At 39.1% G+C, this 20,969-nt stretch overlaps 1 protein-coding gene across 4 annotated transcripts in view; it reads right to left on the reverse strand.

Annotated features, from left to right (window-relative positions):
* The window catches only part of Col6a6 (collagen, type VI, alpha 6), a 133,516-nt gene that overhangs the window by 84,890 nt on the left and 27,657 nt on the right, over nucleotides 1–20,969 (reverse strand). For all 4 annotated transcript variants that reach the window (XM_005406861.2, XM_013505759.1, XM_013505758.1 and 1 more), the window contains 5 exons: nucleotides 7,836–7,917; nucleotides 7,606–7,703; nucleotides 4,049–4,645; nucleotides 2,261–2,881; nucleotides 347–907 (listed from right to left, as the gene is read on the reverse strand). In XM_005406861.2, the coding sequence (XP_005406918.1) occupies nucleotides 347–907; nucleotides 2,261–2,881; nucleotides 4,049–4,645; nucleotides 7,606–7,672 (1,846 nt within the window). In that variant the 5' untranslated portion in view covers nucleotides 7,673–7,703; nucleotides 7,836–7,917. The remainder of the gene's footprint in view (nucleotides 1–346; nucleotides 908–2,260; nucleotides 2,882–4,048; nucleotides 4,646–7,605; nucleotides 7,704–7,835; nucleotides 7,918–20,969) is intronic.

A 20,969-nucleotide genomic window follows, 5' to 3' on the forward strand; every position in this document is an offset into this window, starting at 1 on the left:
AAAATGTCTCTAGAAGTTATCACATATCCCCTAAGGGGGTAAGTACCCCTGGTATTTCTCTAAATGATTTCACTAAGTTTTTTTAAAATTAGAATTAAATTAGAAGTACTCCTTAAGATCTGAAGCCACTAGAGCATATTACACATATGTTCTAGCAGGGATTGGTGGGAGGAAGCTAGTTAATACTTATTAGGGAGAATTCCTCCAACTGTCTTTGCTGTTAACTAGACATAAATCAGAACCACACTACAGTGGGCTTCCAGTTTTGTTCTGGAGAACAAAGATAGTTACACAGGAAGGCAATTTGTGAGCTGAAGTTGAAAGGCAAAGCCGCCATTCCTTTTACCTTCTTCAGTACAGATTTCTTGAACAACTTGGTTTCTTATGTCCTTCAAGGCGTCAAAGTCATGCACATAATACACTCTCTTTTCCTCGCCAGCAATTTCTCGCAGCTGTGTGTGGTTGGCCTCTTTGACCCCAATAGCATACACACGGATGTTCTCCTCTCGAAGTCTGTGTGCAGGCTCCAAAACGCTATCCTTGGAGGCTCCATTGGTCAGGACAACCAGGTGACATGGCACTTTGTTTCCACGCTGCTTCTTTGCTCTCTGCAGCAGCCCTAGTGTGAAATTCAGAGCTGCACCTGTGTTTGTGCTTCCACCCATCTGCCTGATATTCTCGATGGCCTTACCCAAATCATGCTTGTTGGAGTACTTATTGATCTCAAATTCCAAGTCCCAGATGTCTGCATACTGAACAGCCCCAACCCGCACCTTATGGGGGGCAATGTTAAACATCCCCACCACCTCTGACAGGAAGCTCTTCATTTCGTGGAAGTCTGTGTCCTGGGTGCTCCCGGAGCCATCAATGAGGAGATAGATGTCAGCTTCCTCAGTGTCCACACAACCTACAAAGGAGCCAAACAGTTGAATGTGGCCTATGGGCCAAAGGTGAAGGAGAATGAGGTACAGATGGAAAGCACAACAAATACGAGCTTCTTCAGACAGAAAAATGGGAAACAGCTTCTGCGTGTAAAAGAATTACTTTTGTAGCTCAGAACAAGAGAGTCTTAGCATTCATTGGGTCCTGTGAATTGTTTCTGACAATGTAAGACTATTACCCTAATCCTCTGCCTGAATCAGGATAAATCTGGATACAGCAAACTATTAGAAAAACTTGAAGCTGCTTTTTATTAAAGCTGCTTTTTTTATTGTTCTACTAGTAAATAACTACTCAGCCAAAAATGTCAAGGGGGCTGTTGTAAGAGGGAGATGGTGTTTAACAGGACACTGTAACATCCAAGGGCTCTTTCTTAAAATCTAGAGCAAATATTTGCTCCTCTACACTCCCAGTCAATTAATGCAGGAATTGGTCATCAACCTTATGTGACCCTGTTACAGGAAATGTGAAATAAATTACTTTTGTGAATGTGCATGTATATATGTATATATACACATACATAAGAATATTTACATCACATACATGTATATACCTCCCTACACTAGCAGATGGTACTTCACAACAAACTATTTTGTTGTCTATGCAAATCATACTTCCTGTTCATTCTCTAAACTGGAATTTGGGGATGAGGGAAAAAGAGGAGAGGAAACCACAAAAAGTTTTAAAGGGAGCAGCACAGTGGCTCATGCCTGCCACCCCCCGCATTCCGGGTGACTGTGGCAAGAAGATCATGTTTGAGTTCAGCCTCCACAACGTAGTGACTCAGTGAGAACCTGTGTCCTGTCTGAAAATGAAAAATAAATAAAGAGTGATTGGGATGTGGCTTGGTGTGAAGGCCCTGGGCTCAATCCAGAATATCATACAAAAAAAGAAAGGTGAGGAAAGGGGCGTGAAAGAGGCGGCGAGGGAAAGAGAGGTAAGAGGACAGGAGAGGACAGAAGAGGGAAGGGGAAAACAAGGGAGGGGAGGAAAAGAAAGATCAGGGGAATGAATATGAGAGGGAAAGGAGAAAGAAAGAAGAAGGGAGAAAAGAAGAATCACAAATGATGGTATCCTGGCATGTGTATGAGCAACCAGTCCAATTAAAGCCATGCAAAAGAGGAGGGAAGGCAAAGGGAAGTCCCTCTGGACACTCAATGGATTTCATTCTCCCCAAACTGGATTTCACATTATCAAGTTACAGTAAAAATTAGCCCTTTCTGCCCACCTACATTACAACCTGCAACCCCTTATCTTTGGTATATAATGTGAAGACAAGAAAAAAAGAAACTTCACAACCCATCCCTCAGCAATACTTTACCAGACTTGAGGGTTTCGGTCCGCTCTGCCAAGACTGAGACAGTGTGTGTGATCTGGTTCCGCAGCTTCTTCAGAAAGGTCTGGTTGTGCGCAGCCAGCTCAGAGAAGGAGCTCAGCATGGAGACATACTGCTTAGAGGGGTGGGACGCGATCTTCTCCAGTTGGGCTTTGCTGGCCTCCTCCACACCCACGGTGAAGATGGTCACTCCTTGGCGCCTCAGGTTGACAGCTGCCTTCGTCACATTGTCTTCCGAAGCTCTGTGTGTCACCAGCACTGCAATCTGGGGTACCCCCTGATTCTTTCGACTGCCGTGCTGTGGGCTGAAGACTTCCTTCCGGACTTTCCTGATGGCGGCTCCAGTGTAGGCCTGCCCAGCCTGGGGCGAGAGGCTCTGGATCTGCCAGAGCACCTCTGACTTGTTGATGCCCGTACTCAGGGAATGGATCACTTTGGTCTCGTTGCTGTAGGCCACAAGACCAACCCTCATGCAGCTCTCCTTTATATCAAGGGCAGACACACTTTCTTCCAGGAATGCTTTAAGGTAGTCAAAATTCTCCTGGCTAACACTGACTGACACATCCAACAGGAACACAAGGTCGGCCACAGAGGGGCCTTGGCAAACTGTGGGCAAGGAGCAAACAAGCACAGTGTTAGTTGGAGGCTTGGTACCTCTGCTGGGCATCAGAAGAAGGAAGATTATATACAAGAACTTGGTTATGTGCATCAAGAAAGAGGAGGTATGTACAATGATTATGAAGCTGAGATCAGAGGAACCCAGGTTCAAATGCTGGATTTTAGCTAAGCTCCCAGCTTCAATGTCCTCATCTGTAAAATGCAGATATCATATTTTTGTCAGAGAAATTATGGGGATTAAATAACATACTTAGTGTAGAGCCTGGTCCATAAGATTAATTTAATGAACAGGAGCTATTAAATATTAAAATCATTTAAATAGCACCATCACTATTACAATCAGCAGTTATAGTCCAAATATTCCTAAGAAATGCTACTAGATATAAATGCATTTTCAACCATTTTATTTGGGAAAGATGCTAGTAATAGGATTCATATTTTCATGGGTTACCATAAGGAAAGCCTTTTCTCGTATCAATAGGCAATTATAAATGTCATCTTAGACTGGATTAAGCAGGAATAATACACCCTGTGTTACTTGTTTGGGCATGGGCACTCTCCATAAACTCTGGGTCCTTCTTATTAACAGAATAGGACAAGAGGACAAAAGCAGACAGTGGGTGGGCTGTGGAGTCCACACCCCACTCTAACTGTAAATTGCAGCCTGGCCTGGTCCAGGTCACGTCACCTTGAAGGACACCTACAACTTTATATCTGCAAATTAGGGGCATGGACAACCAGAAGGTATTTTTCAGCTCTAACATTTTATAATTAAAGAATGTACCTTGAGGATTCAAAGATTTCTTTAGAAGAAACTTTATCATTTTAAATGAACCGTAATGAAACCACATAGCAACTCTAACCCAGGGAGACAGCTCCGAGTGAGCTGGGTTCCAGGGAGAGGCAGCCCTGAATTTTAAGAAGTCTGCGAGTGACATACAACACAGATAAGTAAAACAGGGAAAACCAACGCCAGTTCAATTCATTAGACTTTAAGTGGCCACAATCCTAGGACCTGCTTGAACTTATTGACATTTCAGATCTGAAAATGCAGGCTGTTTGGAGGAAGGGCTGCTCATAGGATTTCAACCTTCTCCTCATAATGATTTTCATAATCACTTCATGATCATGCCTACATGCGCATTCTAAGCCCACCTTCTCCACGGATGTCATTGACTGTCCCTTCCCTGTACTTGGCTACATCCTTGATGATCTGTGTCATGTTCTGGGAAAACGTGCTGAGGTCTCTCGCCGTTCGAAGGTTGAAATGAAACTGAGAAGTGGCCATAGCCTTCAGGTTTTCCTCAGAAGCCTCCTGCATCCCCACTGAGATGATCTTTACTCCGTCTTTCTGCAGGGCCTGTGAAGCCTCTTCCACATTGTCCTCAGATGCGGCTGAAGCCAGGACCACCAAAATTGGGGGAAACTGCTTCTTGTCTCTTCCATTTGTGGGTGCAGAGAAATAGGTCTTGTGGGCCTCCTGAAGAGCCTTTCCTATCTTCAGGGGCCCGCCGATGAACCGGAAGTTCTTCTTGAGGTGGCTCAGCATGGGGTTCCTGCTCCTGAAGGTGCTGAGGTGGAACTCACTGTGGAGCACATCGCTGTACTGGGCCAGGGCCACACGGTACTTGTTGGCCTCTATGGGGAGACTGCTGATCATTTTGTTGATGAATGTTTTCACCAGCGGAAAGGACTTGGTTCCCAGGTGGTCTGAGCTGTCCACCAGAAACACCACATCTGCATACTCAGGGCCTGGGGAACCAACAAAAGAAAAAAAAAAACCCAAACATATGAACAAAGCAATAACTTTAAGTCTCCTTCTATATTTTATATGGGGAAAAATTTAGTTTTTTATTTTCTTAGTTTCTTCCCAATGAACTGAACATAGTAGCCGGAAGCTGCACATTCTCTTGAAAGAAAGAAAGAAAGAAAGAAAGAAAGAAAGAAAGAAAGAAAGAAAGAAAGACAAAAAAAGGTAGGTTTGTTTGGGGATGCTGATGCCTTTACACCATTTCTCATTTGAATTAAGCACCGCTTTTATAAAGAATTAACTAATTAGGAATAAGTAAATTTAGAGAAATAAAAATCATGAGTTTTTATGCAGCTAACAGATCATTTTACCTCGTACTTTTTTGCCTTCAGAATTTGAGCACAATCTATCAACAAGATAAAAATTTTAACTGAGAATCAGACTAGTCCAAATTGGTTTTAATGGTGGAATGAGAGTATTTCATTGTGATTATCATTTAGGCAATGTAACAGGGCATCTGATTAGCTTATATTAATTTTGTATTCTAAAGTGTCAAGTTGAAGAAGATGAACATATGAGATGTTATGGATGGAAGCATATGAGATCTCTTGGATGGAAGTGTTGACTTGCCTGCACTGTTCTTGTCCCCAGGATGCTGCTGGCTGTATAAGCAGGAAGTGAATCTGATTGGCTGGAATTAGTTTTTCTTTAAAAATAAGATGATTTCATCCACTATATACTGGTCAGACTACTATAAAGAGAATGAAACAGCACACAAGAGCTAACACTGGTTTCCTACAAGTTACATAAAAAGTTGAAGTTTATTAATTTCAGATGGTCATAATTTCCGAGTGAGCAGGCACTGCAGGCATTTTCTAGCTGAATCTACTTATTATAAAGTAGAGGAAACTGAGGCCTCAGTGCATTGAATAGTTTTGACAGAACTCAGAATTAGCTGAAAACACAGTTGGGGCTGTTATTGCTTACACACACACACACACACACACACACACACACACACACTCTTCCCTCCTTTCCCTGGACAAGAAATAATGGATTTTATGCTAAGGTAATGAGAATTGAGTGAAGACCGGCTGCATGTAAATGGAACCCTGGGATTCTCTATTGTGTAAAATATATAATTCTATATTATATTTATATTCTATAAATCTGATATTGAACATTCAATGAAGTATTATGTTCTTATATAAAAGCTATATTTTTAAATGGAAACTAAAACTACAATCCATTTTCTAGCCTAAAATATATTGGTGATATCATATTTTATATAAGAATAAATTTACCAACTATAAGCTCACTCATTTGAGTCATCAAAAATATTATCAATAACTTTAAACTATGTTAACCCAATCTCATATGTTCATTTTTTTGGATGGAAAGGAGGGAAGAGTGTGTGTGTATGTGTGTGTGTGTGTGTGTGTGTGTGTGTGTGTGTGTGTAAGCAATAACAGCCCCAACTGTGTTTTCAGCTAATTCTGAGTTCTGTCAAACTATTCAATGCACTGGGGCCTCAGTTTCCTTTACTTTACAATAAGTAGATTCAGCTAGAAAATGCCTGCAGTGCCTACTCACTCGGAAATTATGACCATCTGAAATTAATAAACTTCAACTTTTTATGTAACTTATAGGAAACCAGTGTTAGCTCTTGTGTGCTGTTTCATTCTCTTTATAGTAGTCTGACCAGTATATAGTGGATGAAATCATCTTATTTTTAAAGAAAAACTAATTCCAGCCAATCAGATTCACTTCCTGCTTATACAGCCAGCAGCATCCTGGGGACAGGAACAGTGCAGGCAAGTCAACACTCCCATCCAAGAGAGGCTGGCTGCTCAGTGAACCCCACACAGGGTGCCTCAACTTGTGGCCACCTGCGATCTGTCCAGTAAGGAATTTGTCCCTATATCTTGGGAAAGAAGCGTAGGTGCTTGATAAAGGTGGTGGATCCAGGCTCTGATCAGGTGTTTCATTATGTCTGAAGCATGAAATGATTGAGGGGGGAAAATGCTTCTCTTTAAAACAGTTAAGACCCAGTGAGACTTGCGGGGATAACTTTTGCATGGTAAAGTCTAGTTCATCTCTTCACAAACTTGCTTCTGAGGTCAGAGTCCTCAAGGAAGCAGCAAAGGCCAATTAGGTGGTCCTGGACGTGAACTGACCGGGACAAGGACTCGTTGTGTAGGAGGTGGCAGAGGTGTGGAGAGTGGGTCTATGTGCGCACTTTAACTCCACTGAGGCAAGCTGCTGACAGCCAGTACACATGCATGGAACTTTCTCTCCAGGGCAAAGCATGTTCCTTACAATGAGCAATACTTTAAATTGAAGCAAAATCTAGACACTTACTTAACACAACCTCATGGCACAAATGCAAAAGAGACATTCCAAAGTTTCAAGGCCTGAACCTAATAGTAACAGAATTTTCATATAACCTCCCAGAAGACCTAAAATGGGGTGAAACTGAGGACAAAATGGCAGCTTCAATATCTTTCTATCATTAACAAGGAATAAGGCCCAGAATTTTCAAAACAACACAGGGTAACCCAAAACGTTTTTTAAAAATTTATCTCTGGGTACAGTGGTGTAAGACTGTGATCCCAACAATCTGTGAGATAGAGGCAGAGCGCACACAAACTTGCGCCCAGACTTGGCAATTTAGTGAGATGAAAGGAAGAAGAAAAGAAGAAAAGAAAGAAAGAAGGAAAGAAAGGGAAGGAAGAAAGGAAGGAAAGAAGGAAGGAAGGAGAAGGGCTGGGGGTATAGCTCAGTGTAAAGGCCCTGGGTTTCATCCATAGTACTGAGAAAAAAAGAAGACCTACTCCCACCCTCACTTCCATTAAAATCAAAACAAAACAAAATAAAAACCTTAACTTTTATGTAAGTCAAAATCATTTATTGCCTATTTACCACAATGAAAATCAAGGAATTCTTTCAATTTTTTCCTTACCAGAATCTTGGTTCACAGAAGCATGGAAACAAATTATTATAAGGAACAAAATCAGCAGCATTTTCATTTTATGATCTGAAAAACCTCCAACTTGAAATCTGAAAAGGCAAAAATATAAACATCTAAAATTGTGGTGGATGTTGCTTGTGAGTCAAGACTCATATACACAAAAGCACAGAACGTGACATAATCAACTGGAACAGGGACAGAAATGTGTGCAGGTCACTGACCTGCTGATCTACGGAGCGCCTTAGGGAACAATGACCCTTCCTTCACTCACAGAGTTGTTAAATTCTTGCTGGTTGTCAGACCCTGTAGAAAAGAGAGTAGGACTGTCAGAGGAGGTAGGCAAATGCATCTAGTTCCGATAGTATTATGTGCTCAGTTTGATCATCTCCCTCTACTCTAGTGTCATCCTCTTACTACTCACGGCCATAACAATTCAGGGTACACAGCTGAGACATGGTCTCCACCCGTCACACAATCTCGCCATTCTGAACGTGGATTGTGTTTCACCTTTGAGCAATAAGTATTCTAGATGTGGCCAAAATTCCCTGTTATTCTCTCTCCCTAGTTAGAAAGGTAATTATATTCTCTCTTATCTTTAAATTTGAGAGAAGGATCAATTAGCAGTGACTTTCCATATTCTGTATGTTTCCTCTTCAGAATGAGGAGCTCAGTTTGTTTCTAGCAACCTAGACTTGCCTAAGGCAAGGCTTATAGAATTCTAGTTTGGGGTGAAAGCATTTTCAACAACCTTGAAATGTTTATTTCATGGAATGAAACTGAATATTAATGATGATGAAAATAAATATTGTCATGAAGCAGACTGAGCTTTTTCAATCATTTCTCAATCATATTCAATCATCTAAGAAAAGATGGATTGATCCATTAATAAGTGAGCATCTTCTTCTGTGTCCTGCTTAATTGCTACCCAATTTTTATTTCCAGAACTTTTTCTGGCTTTTGAACTCCATTTCAGGCAGGTTCCTAGTACTTAGCATTTCACCTATTCAAAGACTGAACCTTTGACATGAAAAATTCTGTCCAGGGGCTGGGGATTTAGCTCAGCGGCAAAAGCGCCTGCCTGGCAAGCGCAAGGTCGTGAGTTCGGTTCCCGGTACCAGAGAAAAACCAAAAAAAAAAAAAAAAAAAAGAAAAATTCTGTCCCTATTCTTCACCTACTCCATTATCCTAATATTGTGCAATTTGAGACTCGATTCTAGTATTTTACAAAAAGTCAGGCCACACACACTTTTTTTCTTTTTCTTTTTCTTTTTTTTTTTTGTACTGGGAGTCAAACCCTTGCATTTGCTAGGCAGGCACTTGTGCCACTGTGCTATATCACCAGCCCACACTTTTAAAGCTGTAAGTCAAATTTTCAGTCCTATTTAAATGGCAATACGTGAGCTAGGAGGGAAATCTTAAGAGGTTATTTTTATTTTAGCCCTTTCCTTTTACAGAAAGCCCCAGAGTGGGTTACCCCAAGTGAAAACTATGTCACACCATCTGTACAATTTTTATGCATGTGTATAATAATGAACCACAAATTCTTCCTTTCATTGAGCCTTTACCATGTGTGGGCCCTGTACTAACAGCTTGGCTTTTGCTCCTCCTTTTGATATTGATGATAACCATAGTAGAGGTAGTGTTATTCTTATTTTGTAGACTAAGAAACAGATTCCTAAGGGAAGAGTAAGTGGGGCAAGGTCACACTGGTAAAGCATGACATACTGAAACCAGAAAGGACATCTGTGTGACTCCTAAATCTGTCATTTAAACCCAGTCTGCAGCCCAAACTTGATGCTATGAACACAAAGTGTGTCTGAGTTTCTTCATTTTATGTTGTTTCCCTAAGTACTAAGAGATATTGGCTCTTGTTTATATATCTTTTTATTGTTGCTTTTTAAACCCATGGCTTTACACCATTTTGTTCCTTCCTGTTTATATTACCGGTATGAGCTTGATAAAGAAAAGTCATTTCTCATAACTTTTTTGAAGTTATGAGAAATGAAAGACAAAATGTTTTGGGATGAGTCCATAAAGTCAATGTCAAAATTTATAGCAGTCAAGATGGGAAGAAAATGCTACTGAAAGGTTAAACATCTGGATACAGAAGCAAAGATTAGGTAAGGCCACAATAGCCCCAAAGCAGCATGCAGCATCTGGAAATTACCCCATGCTAATGGTGAGTGTCGCTAGTCCATGAAAAGTTATATTCTTTGGTTCAGCATCTTCTGCAGCTTTTAAATGGAATCCCAGAACTGGTGTGCCAAAAGACTATACAGTGCTGAAGCCCAGGGAAGTGTTTGTTTGAGGTGCTTTTATGCTCTACCTTGTGTGTATACGGCGTGGAGTGTGTTGTAGGACACTTGGTGGGGCTAAACTTCCAGGTTCAAGCTTGGGAGGTGGGGAGAATGGGTTCAATTTTACCACATCAAAACATGGATGAAGTCCCTATAATCTGTATGTTCTATCAAATACAAGCAGGATTTTCATACTTAAATTTTAAAAATAGCTGATCACTTGAAGACATATAAGGAAAAAATGAAGGAGATATTTAAAGTAATCAACATAAAATGTACATTTACAGTGCACTCAATGTAACAGTGAGACTGATTGCCCCTTATTGTAGAAACAAAGGTATGGTCTCTCTAATCTGAACTGGCTGCATCCTATCCATTCCAGTCAAACACCCTGAGGATGATACCTGTCATGTGGAAGTTATATGCTATGAAATCCTTTTAAACCATCTGTATCTCTGTATACTTCTTCTTGAGAAGGTAAAATGTTTCTACCTTAAACTAAGCAGCAAAAGCAAAACCAGCCCCCCAGGCCTTGGTTTTGGAGCCAGAATGGTTAGAACTTGTGCAACCCTTCTCTCAAGGCCCTAAAGAGCCAGCGGTTCCAGGGAAAATTCTGCCCCATCCAAGCCAACTCACAGTCCAGGTCCTGTCTGAGAGAAAAGATGTGAGAGCCCAGAAGGGACACAGACTTCAGCAAAATTAAATGTCATCTCTTTCCTTTTAAACCAGGCATGCAGGATGCTGTACATGATTTTTTAAGTTCTAATTTTATTTTTCTTCAGAAACAAAAATATCAGCTGTTTTACTGTAATGAACAACACTGGGTCTTTCCCACAGTGTTGATAAAGGGTCACTTCATTATTTAGCCCTTGATATTTTCACCATTTCCCTTCCTCAAATCATTCTACTCATAAGTTAAAAGGTACACAGTGAAACATTCAAAGCCAGATTTCAGCTCATGTTACAATGCTGCAGTTTCAACCTTCACACACAACAGACACAAAAAATATTCAGTCAGTGATGGTAAGGAAATAAAACATGAGCTCTTGGAGTGAGCAAGTTGCAGTTTTTGCTGTTAATGTTATACTTCCCTTTAGTGCATTTTCTGCATTAAAAAAACAGAAGCTTTAAGTGCTGATCATATTTGAACAAGGTCATGCAGGTGACCTTGCCGCTTTGTGAAATGAATACCCTTCTGTGTTGAGGAGGCTCTTGGCTGAACAGGAAGAGCACAGGCTACAGCGTCTCCTGATGGAGGTTCTACTCCATCCTGCACTTCTGTGTGATGAAGGGCAACTATTTCCCTAGGTTCTCAGTCTCAACTTCAAGGGATTATGTTCTAACTCCCAGGCAGCTCCCCACTTCAACCTAACAACTATCACCAAAAGAACTGTCACTGCCCCTCAGACCACTACGGGTGGCGGGCTCTCGGCTGGGGGCCGCAACAGTGAGGGAAAGAGAAGGTTCTAACTATTGATCTTTCTGGGTCCAAAAGTCTTCCAGTATCCCATAGGACCCAACTACACGAAGTGCAGGAAACTAAAACTTCAACAATGCAAATCCCTTGAAATTAACTGCCAAACTTAGTAACTAGAAAAACTGAATAAATCCCAAAGAAATATAGAGATACTAAAATACTAAACACTAGATCAGAAATCAGCAAACTGAAAAATAATGGGTAAAATTAAGTTTTGAAAAGACAAATCTTTGATCCACACAGTATTTTGATCTTCTTAGCAAGGGCTAAGCTCAGGAAAAACTAAGCAGAGCTTACCAGGTGGGCTTATACTAGAGCTTAATCAACCATGGGAGTGGAAATATCCAGTCTTAGCCCCTGTCTAACAGAAGAAGGTAAATACCCAATTGCTGCCCACTCTAGCTATCCAGCCCCACCCCAGTCAGGAATGATGTAAAGAAATAAAAGTTAAGTTCACAGTGCAGAAGCACAGACCTACTAAAAGAGTGAGATCTAATCATGGGACTACGGTACAATTCTCCTCCTTCCACACCTTACCACCACATTACCAAAGGCCTATTTACAACAATTCCTTTCACCCAGGGTAGCATATCCAGATGTACAGTACATTACAAGACACAAAAGAAGGGCAACACAAACAACTTGAAGAAGCACAATAAGCATCCAAACCAAATTCAGATATGGCAGGTAAGTTGGGATTTCTAGACCAGTAATTTAAAACAACTATCAATAGTATTCTAAGGGCTTTAATGGATAAAGTAGACAGCATGCAAAGTAGGCAATGTAAGCAGAGAGACAGAAATTTCATTAAGGGCCAAAAGAAAATGCAAGAGACTTTTAGAAAACTATAACAGAACTAAAAAATGCCTTTGGGTTTATTGGTAGATTGGACTCAGCTGAGGAAAGAATTTCTGCTCTTGAGGTCATCTCGATAGAAATCTCCAATATTAAAAACCAAGAAGAACCTAAACTGCAAAACCAGAACAAAATATCCAAGAACTGCAGGAGAGCTACAAAAGTATTAACAAATATAATGAGAATACAACAAATATAATGAGAATACCAAGATAAGAAATAGGAAAAGAAAAAATTTCTGAAATAATAATGAACAAGAATTTTCTCCAAAATTAATGTAAGAGAACACCAAAGACAATAAATGCCAAAACACTGCACGTAGACATATCATTTTTCAAGCTTTAGAAAATGAAAGATAAATTACAAGTCCAAAAGAAACTAGAAGGGGAAAAACCTGCATCTATAGGGAAAGACAAAAATGACACCCAATTTCTTAGAAACCAGGAGAGTAAGAAGAGTGTGGAGTAAAATACTATTTAGCAAATGAGAAAATTCTTTACTCTGTGAAATTATCCTTTAAAGTAAAGGTAAGGGAACCAAGAAGACATCTTTTCAATAAATAGCACTAGGGAAATAGGATACCCACATGCAACAGAAGGAAATCGGACTTTCAGCTCACACCAAACACCAAAACACCTCAAAATGGATAAAAAGATCAGAAATCAGTAAACCCCTTAGAAAAAACATAAGGGACAAGTCCCTTGCCATTGGGCTTGGCAATGATTTTGGATGTTAAAAGCTCAAGTTTCAGGGGGCTGGGGATTTAGCTCAGCGGCAAAGCGCCTGCCTGGCAAGCGCAAGGTCGTGAGTTTGGTTCCAGTACCAGAGAAAAACCAAAAAAAAAAAAAAAAAAAACCCTCAAGTTTCAAAAGCAAGAACCTAAAAAGCTTCTGTAGAACAAAAGAAACAATCAACAAAATACAAAGGCAGCTTACACATGAAAAAAAATTGTAAACTATATATTTGGTAAGCAGTTAATATAAAAACATATGAAGAACTTATGCATCTCAATATCTGATCATCTGAAGGCACAGAGCAATAGCAGAGAAACAGATGACCAGATTAAAACTGGGTAAAGGCTCTGGCTGTTTAAAGAGCAGTTTCTCCTATAGGTATATGAAAAGATGACCAACACCACTAACATTCAGGGAAATACAAATCAGGTATGCAAATATCCCTGTTAGGATGGCTGCTATCAAGATTCAACGTGTCATGGACCTGCACCAAATATGCACAATGAACATAAACACATGTCATAAACACAAATTCAAAATATAAAAATAACATAACAGGAGTCATGAAAACAGGGAAAACGGATCTAGAGACAGAGGCAAGGAGGTGGTTCAGGAGGAGAAGGGGAATAACAAAGAATCAAGATATATTATGTACAGTTACCTACTCCCAAAGATGAAGGTAAACTTTATGAATGCAAACATGTATTATATTAATAAAGTTTAAAAATACTGGGAGATAACTAGTGTTGGTGAGACTAAAGACAAAAGGGAGCCCTTGGTACTGCTGAGGGAATGTAAATTGGTTCACCCACTGTGGAAACCAATGCAGAAGATCCTAGAAATTAAAAATATGACCCAGCAATGCCTCAGCTGGATGAGCACCCAAAGGAAAGGAGACCTTTCCTTGTAAAGGTACTGTTATGGTTGATACATTGTGCCAACTTGGGGAGTCTAGAGGTTTGGCTAAGTGACTCAGCAGTTCTGCCTCTTGGGGTGAAAAGGACACGCCCTTACCCTTCTGGGGTGTTGTTTATTGTGTTAATTTGAGAAGAGTAGAAGGTTAACTATGCAGCTCAGAAGGGGTCCAGGGTGCTTAATTTGTATTCATCCTGAGCCTGTGCAAGAGGCAGGCATGCAGAGGGTGTGGGTGTGGAGGACCACCCCCACCTCCCCAGAGCGGGTAGACTGCATAAAAAAAGGAATTGAGGAAGGACTGGCTGCTGGTTCTTCAGAGGAGCTCTGGTCTTCGCCTTCAGCTTGGTTGTCTCCTGGCTTCTGGTGCAGACTGTTGGGCTTCCGTCTGGACTCTTCAGCCTTCTGGTGTTGGCTCTCCAGCCTTCATCGTAGATTCTTCAGCATTCCGTCACAGACCCATCAGCCTTTTGATACGGACTTGCACGGACACTGCAGCGAGCTCCAGGCCCAGGGCTGGGCTCTTCAATCTCCAGCATGCAGACACCCTCTGCACGCTTCCTCATCCAACTCTGTAGCTGACCATTGTAAGCCAAACTTGTAATTCCTACTACATTTGTTTATCTTGTATTATTTCTGTTCCTCTAGTAAACCCTGACTGATACAGGTACCTACATTCTCATGTTCACTGCAGCACTGTTTACAATTGCCCAAGACACCGGAACAACCTAAGTATTTGACAGCAGACAAATAGGTAAAGAAATTGTGATATATATTTATAAGTAATATTATATATTATGTATAGAATATTATTCAATATGAAAAAAGGAGATCCTATCATTTGCCATAACATGGATGAAACTGGAAGACATTATGCTAGTGAAATAAGCCAGACACAAAACAGAAAAAATATTGCACAATCTTGTGTATAGAGATAGAGTACAAGGTGGTGACCACTGGCGGAGGGAAGAAACAAAAAGATGCAGGTCAAAGCGCACAAAATTACAGATACATAGAATAGTCTAGAGATCTAATGCACAGTGTAAAGATAATAGTTCAAAAAGCATGTTGTGATTCAAAACGCTGGTGTTCTTGATTCAAAAAGTGGATTGTTGACATTATGGATATATTAATTTGCTTCATTTTCATAATTATTTCAGTATATTTATCAATATGCAGTGGATCTTAAATACATAGAGTAAAAAAATGAAAGACTTTCTCAGTCAAGCAAAAAATTGTGGGGATGTTTTGTTAGTATACCTGCCTTGCCAGAAATATTAAAATTAGTTTTCTGAGAGCGGGAAAATGATATAGGTCAGATCTTCCTACAGAACATTAGAAAAAGAATAACTGAAAGTAAAATAAAACTTTTTATTTTTATTATTCTTAACTGATTGAATAGATAAAAGCTTATTGAAAGTAATAGCAGTAATATGTTTAATCATGTATATTATGTATGACAGTGGTGTTACAATGGAAAGAGGGAGGAATTAGAATGACACGTTTTGTTACAAGGCATTCCTTATTTGTGTTACGTGAAAGCAGATTCAGATTAGTTGTAGATGTATATTGTAAGCCTTAGGGTAACCATTAAAAATGGTTTTTACAGCAGTATATTTTACTAAGAAAGGAGAAAAAGCAACCATAAAAGCTCAAAGAAAATCAGAAAAGGCCAAAAAAAAAAGTGGTAGACAAAAACAAGAGCAAGGACAATCAAATAGAAATAAGTGACAAACGTGGTAGAATTAATATGACTGTAATGTTGAATGGCCTAAAGGTAGCAATTAACAGACAGATTGTTAGAATGGAACAAAAACAAGACTCAATTACATGTTCTCTACAAGAAAGCCACTCCAATATAAAAACATATTTTGACTGAAAGGAAATGGATGAACAAAGACATACCATGCTAACATTAGTGGCTATCTTAACTTTGACAGAGCAAACTTCAGAACAAGCAAAGTTATTAGGGATTAAGAGGAAAATTTCATAATGATGGAGTCAATTCTCCAAGGAGAATTAATAGTTAATGTGCATATGCATAAAAACAGCATCAAATTACATGAGACAAAACCTAATAGAACTGCAAAGAGACAAAAATGAATCCACTATTCTAGCTGAAGACTTTAACACCCATCTATCAGAAATGGATAGATCCAGCAGTCAGAAAATCAATAAGGACAGATTTGTGCTCAACACCACCATCAATCAACTATACATAATGAATACCTCTAGACTACTTTATCCATCACCAATGAACACACATTCTTCTCAAACTCTCAAGGGACAGTAACCAAGATTAGCCACATTCTGGAATGTAAAACACAATCTTGACTGATTGTGGTGGTGCATGTCCTACCTCAGCACTTGGGAGGCTGAGGTAGAAGGATCACCACGAGTTTGTGGCCAGCCTTGGCTACATAGTGAGACTCTGTCTCAAACAAACAAACAAACAAACAAACAACAAAACAGTACAACTATATTCTAAAAGAAATCATACAATATCTTCTCTCAGTTGATAATTAAATTTAACTACAAACTGATAACACAGAGACAGCTGAACAAATCCCCAAATGTATGGAGGTTAAACAACATACTTCTGAATAACACATGAATCAAATATTAAGTCTCAAGAAAATAATGTTTTGAACTAAATGAAAATGTAAACACAACTTACCAAAGATGTGGGATACAGTGAAAACAGTGCTTAGAGAGAAATCCATAACATGGGATGTATATATAAGCAAAGATGAAAGATATAAAATCATCTATCTAAGCTTCTCCATTCAGAAACAAGAAAAAAGACAAAATTAAATTCAAAATAAAGAAATAATATTGAAGAAGAATTTCAACAAGAATTAAAAACAAGAAATCAAAGGAAAAAATTAGCAGAACCAAGTTTCTTTGGAAGGTCAATAAAATTAATACACCCCTTGCCAGATTAACTAAGAAAGAAAAGAGAAAGGGTACAAATTACTAGTATCAGAAAATTAAATGATAAATCATTACACATCACATGGACATTCAAAGGAACAAAGACGGGACATTCCCTGTCTTTGTTTTTTTTTTTTTCCGGTACAGGGATCAAACTCACGACCTTGTGCTTACCGGTCAGGCACCATGCTGCTGAGCTAAATCCCCAGCCCCACATTCCCTGTCTTAGTCAGGGAATATTATGAACAATTCTGTGTCCATGAGCTTGACAATCTAGATAAAATGGGCCAATTTCTTGAAGGACATAATCTGCCAAAACTCACACAAGAAGAAGTAGACAATCTGAACAGGTCTATATCTATTAAAGAAATTAAAGCAATAATTAATTATCTTCCAAAAGAGAAAGCATCAGACCTAGATGTGTTCACTGGTGTGTTCTATCAAACATTTAAGAAAGATAATATATCAGTTCTCTACAGTCTCCTTCAGAGATGGAAGCAGAAGGAATATATCCTAACTCATTCTATGATGCCAGCATTACCCTAACACCAAACCCCACAAAGGCATTATAAGAAAACTATAAACTGGTATATCTCATGCAAATAGATGCAAAAATTCTGGACAAAAATTTTCATTTAGAATCAAATACAACATTATATAAAAAGATGTTTAACAAAAATCAGTTGGGATTTATCACAAATATGTAAAGCTGGCTTAATATTTGAAAATCAATTAATGTAATGAGCTAAACAAAAGTCATATAAGCCTAGCAACAGAGGAATAAAAAGGATTCTACAAAATCCAGCATTCATGATTAAAACTCTCAGCAAACTAGGAGTAGAGGGAATCCCCTCAGCTTGATAAAGACTGTGCAAAACCTGCAGTACAGTAATATTATACTGTAATATAAACTAGAAGATTTCCCACTAATATCAAGAACAAGACAAAAATTTCCACTCTCATCACTGCTTCCCAAAATTGCCTTGGAAATTCTCACTGATAAGATTAGAGAAGAAAATAAAAGCTATACCTATGGGAAAGGAAGAATAAAATTGTCTTTGTTCACAGATAATAAGATTAATTATGCCTGATGGAGACAAGAAGAAGAACTGGACCTAATAAATAACTAGAGCAAGACTGTGGGAAGTATTCTGTCAGCAACAAACATTTGGAATTTGAAATTAAAAACACTGCACTATTTATTTTAGTCCCCCCCCCATGAAGTCCTTAACAGTAATGTTTAACTTAATAGTTTTCTCATCACAAGAATAGAACAAAATAGGTTTATAATCTATATGAGGAAAACTACAAAATTCTGATAATAGAATCCAAAGCAGAGCTAAATAAACGGGGAGATTCTATGTTCACAGATAGGAAAGCTAGACAATGCCAAGACACCAGTTCTCAACTTTTTGTAAAGACTCATGCACCACAATAAAATCTAAGCAAGTTATTTTGTGGATGACAAAGTCATGCTAAAGTGTATATAGCAAGGCAAAACAGAATAACCAACACAATATCGAAGGAGAAGAATAAAGTTGTAAGGCTGACACTACCTGCCTCCAAGACTTTTATGGTAAACAGGAAGTATGGTGTTGGTGCAAAATCAGTGGAACAGAAGAGAGAGCACAGATAGATTGACACAAGTAGAGTCAGTGGATCTTTGACAAAGAAGCAAAGAAGTGCAATAGAGCAAGCATTGTCTTTTGAACAAATGCTGCTAAAAAACAAAGGCACACACACACACACACACACACACACACACACACACCTTACCCTTCACAGAAATTTTCTAAAAATGGATCACAGATTTAAACATAGAATGCAAAAATATAAAACTCGTAGATCACATAAGAGAAAACTGAGGGATGGCTTGGCTGGCAAAAGGAGTGTGAGTTCGGCTCCTGCCTTCCTCCCCTGACCCAGGACAGCAAGGCTGGTGAGAGAAGTCTGAGATACGCCCCTCCCTCCCTCCACTGGTGCAACTGAGGGTGTGGAGACCTTTGGGGACACCAGCGACACAGTAGGACCCTGGCTCAGGTGCACACAATGGGCAGGCAGAACTAGAGGTATGGAAATATCCCATGCAATGTTAGCAATATGAGCCAAGAGGTGATCTCTAACCCTTCTTTTTATTTTATTCTACTCATCCTCTACTTCTCTTGCATCAAATATCTCACTTGACTTTATGATACTTTTAGGCGAGTAAACACTGTCTCTTCTCTTTCTGCTTCACTTTAGGCTTTCTCTTCCAATCCTAAAAACACTCCTAGGTTTTCCCTTCCAATCCTTCCTTCCTGTGCCCTACAATTACACAAAACCTGGATTATCATCCTGTGCCCTCCAACCTTGCTCCTACTATATTTAACCTCATTCATCTCTCCATCCTACCCCCTAGAGTCCTGAACACCCCCCCCAACAAACACACACACACAGCAGGGTAAAATCACTCCACTAAGTGGAAAATCATGGCATACAAGTGGCTGGTATAAACTGGATTATATTATATTTCTGTAGAGCTTCCTCCTACAATTGTACATATCCACATAATAGTTACCACAGTCAGTAGCCAGACTGTACTTGAGTCTATTGTTATTGCCAACTAAACTGCTTTAACAAGGATGTCATACCTGCTAATTCCCTCCCCCATATGACAGCACTGTGACTGTAAGGATCAAAACCATCACCACAGCCCAGGAACAAAGGAATGGGCCCTAAGTCAAATTGAAATATTAACTCCTCAGACTTAATATACTGGAAAGGTAGGTTCTTGGAGTAGACATGGAGACTAAGAACCACCTATATCTATAAGACATCTGAAGAACAGACACTTCCTAAGAAAGCCTTGTCACCAGTAATAAGGCTCTCTAACATAAGAAATCTGCAAGCATCAACACAGAAAACAAAATAAAATAGAAAATGACAAGATGAAGAAGCAAAATGCAATCTCAAATGCCCAGTCCACCAAGGACAAATGCAGAGCATAAAGAGATAGAGGAAACTGGAAGCCAACAAATAGAACTCTCTGAAATAATAGTAGCAGAAGTGAAAAAACAAATGGACGAGGCCATAGAAAAAATAATCTTTAAGAAGTAAGAATAAATGACTATCAAAATAAAAGACATTAAAGCAGACACAGATAAGCAAACAGAAGAGCTCAAGAAATTGATGGAAACCATGAATGGCAAATATAGACAAGAAATGGAATCAATGAAACAGGTCCAAACAAAATTGCACTTTAGAAACTCCATTGAAAGTATATGCAGCAGATTGAATGAAGGTGAGGATAGAATATCAGATCTAGAAGACAGGAATGTGACTAGTGATCAGGAAAAGACAAATATCTTACAAATTGCAAGAGACCAAGAAAAATCAACCCAACAGCTTCAGGATAAAGCAAAGAAGAACAACACAAGATTGATTGGCGTCAGTGAGAAAGCTGGAGACAGCACTAAAACCACTAAAAAACTTCTTCACAGGAATAATGGCAGAAAACTCCCCAAACATGGATAAAGAATTTGACACACAAACAAATGAAGCATATAGAACCCCAAACAGCTATAACAAATACAAATCTACACCAAGGCATATAATAATCAAGCTTTCAGAAATTCTGCACAAAAACAAAATATTAAAAGAAGCTGGAGAAAAGAAACATATCACCTATAAAGGAAAGCCCATCAGAATCACAATACAAACCCTCAAATCAAGAGGAGCTTGGAGCAAGGTATTTTAAGCCCTAAAGGAAAACAATCTTCAAACCAGACTGATGTATTCCACAAAACTATCTTTCAAAATTGATGAAGAAATAAGATACTAACATGAGGAAGAACAACTGAAGAAATTTATCACCACCAAACCAGCTCTACAGAATGCTCTGAAGAACATAATAAAAGAGACAATGAAGACCACAAAAACATGAGTACCAATAGGAAGAAGCTGTCAGGCAGGGCAAGCAATTAAACAAAGGAGAAAGACAGGGAACAAACAACAGGAAAACAACATGAAAAGGAAAAGCCAACACATATTAGCTATAAGCATCAACATAAATGGTCTCAATTTACCAATTAAAATAAACAGACTGGCAGAATGGATCAAGAAGCAAGCTCCAACAATATGCACCATTCAAGAAACACATTTTACCCA

This window comes from Chinchilla lanigera, unplaced genomic scaffold (assembly GCF_000276665.1).
Source record: "Chinchilla lanigera isolate Chin_1 unplaced genomic scaffold, ChiLan1.0 scaffold00100, whole genome shotgun sequence".
In the NCBI taxonomy this organism is placed as follows: Eukaryota; Metazoa; Chordata; class Mammalia; order Rodentia; family Chinchillidae; genus Chinchilla; species Chinchilla lanigera.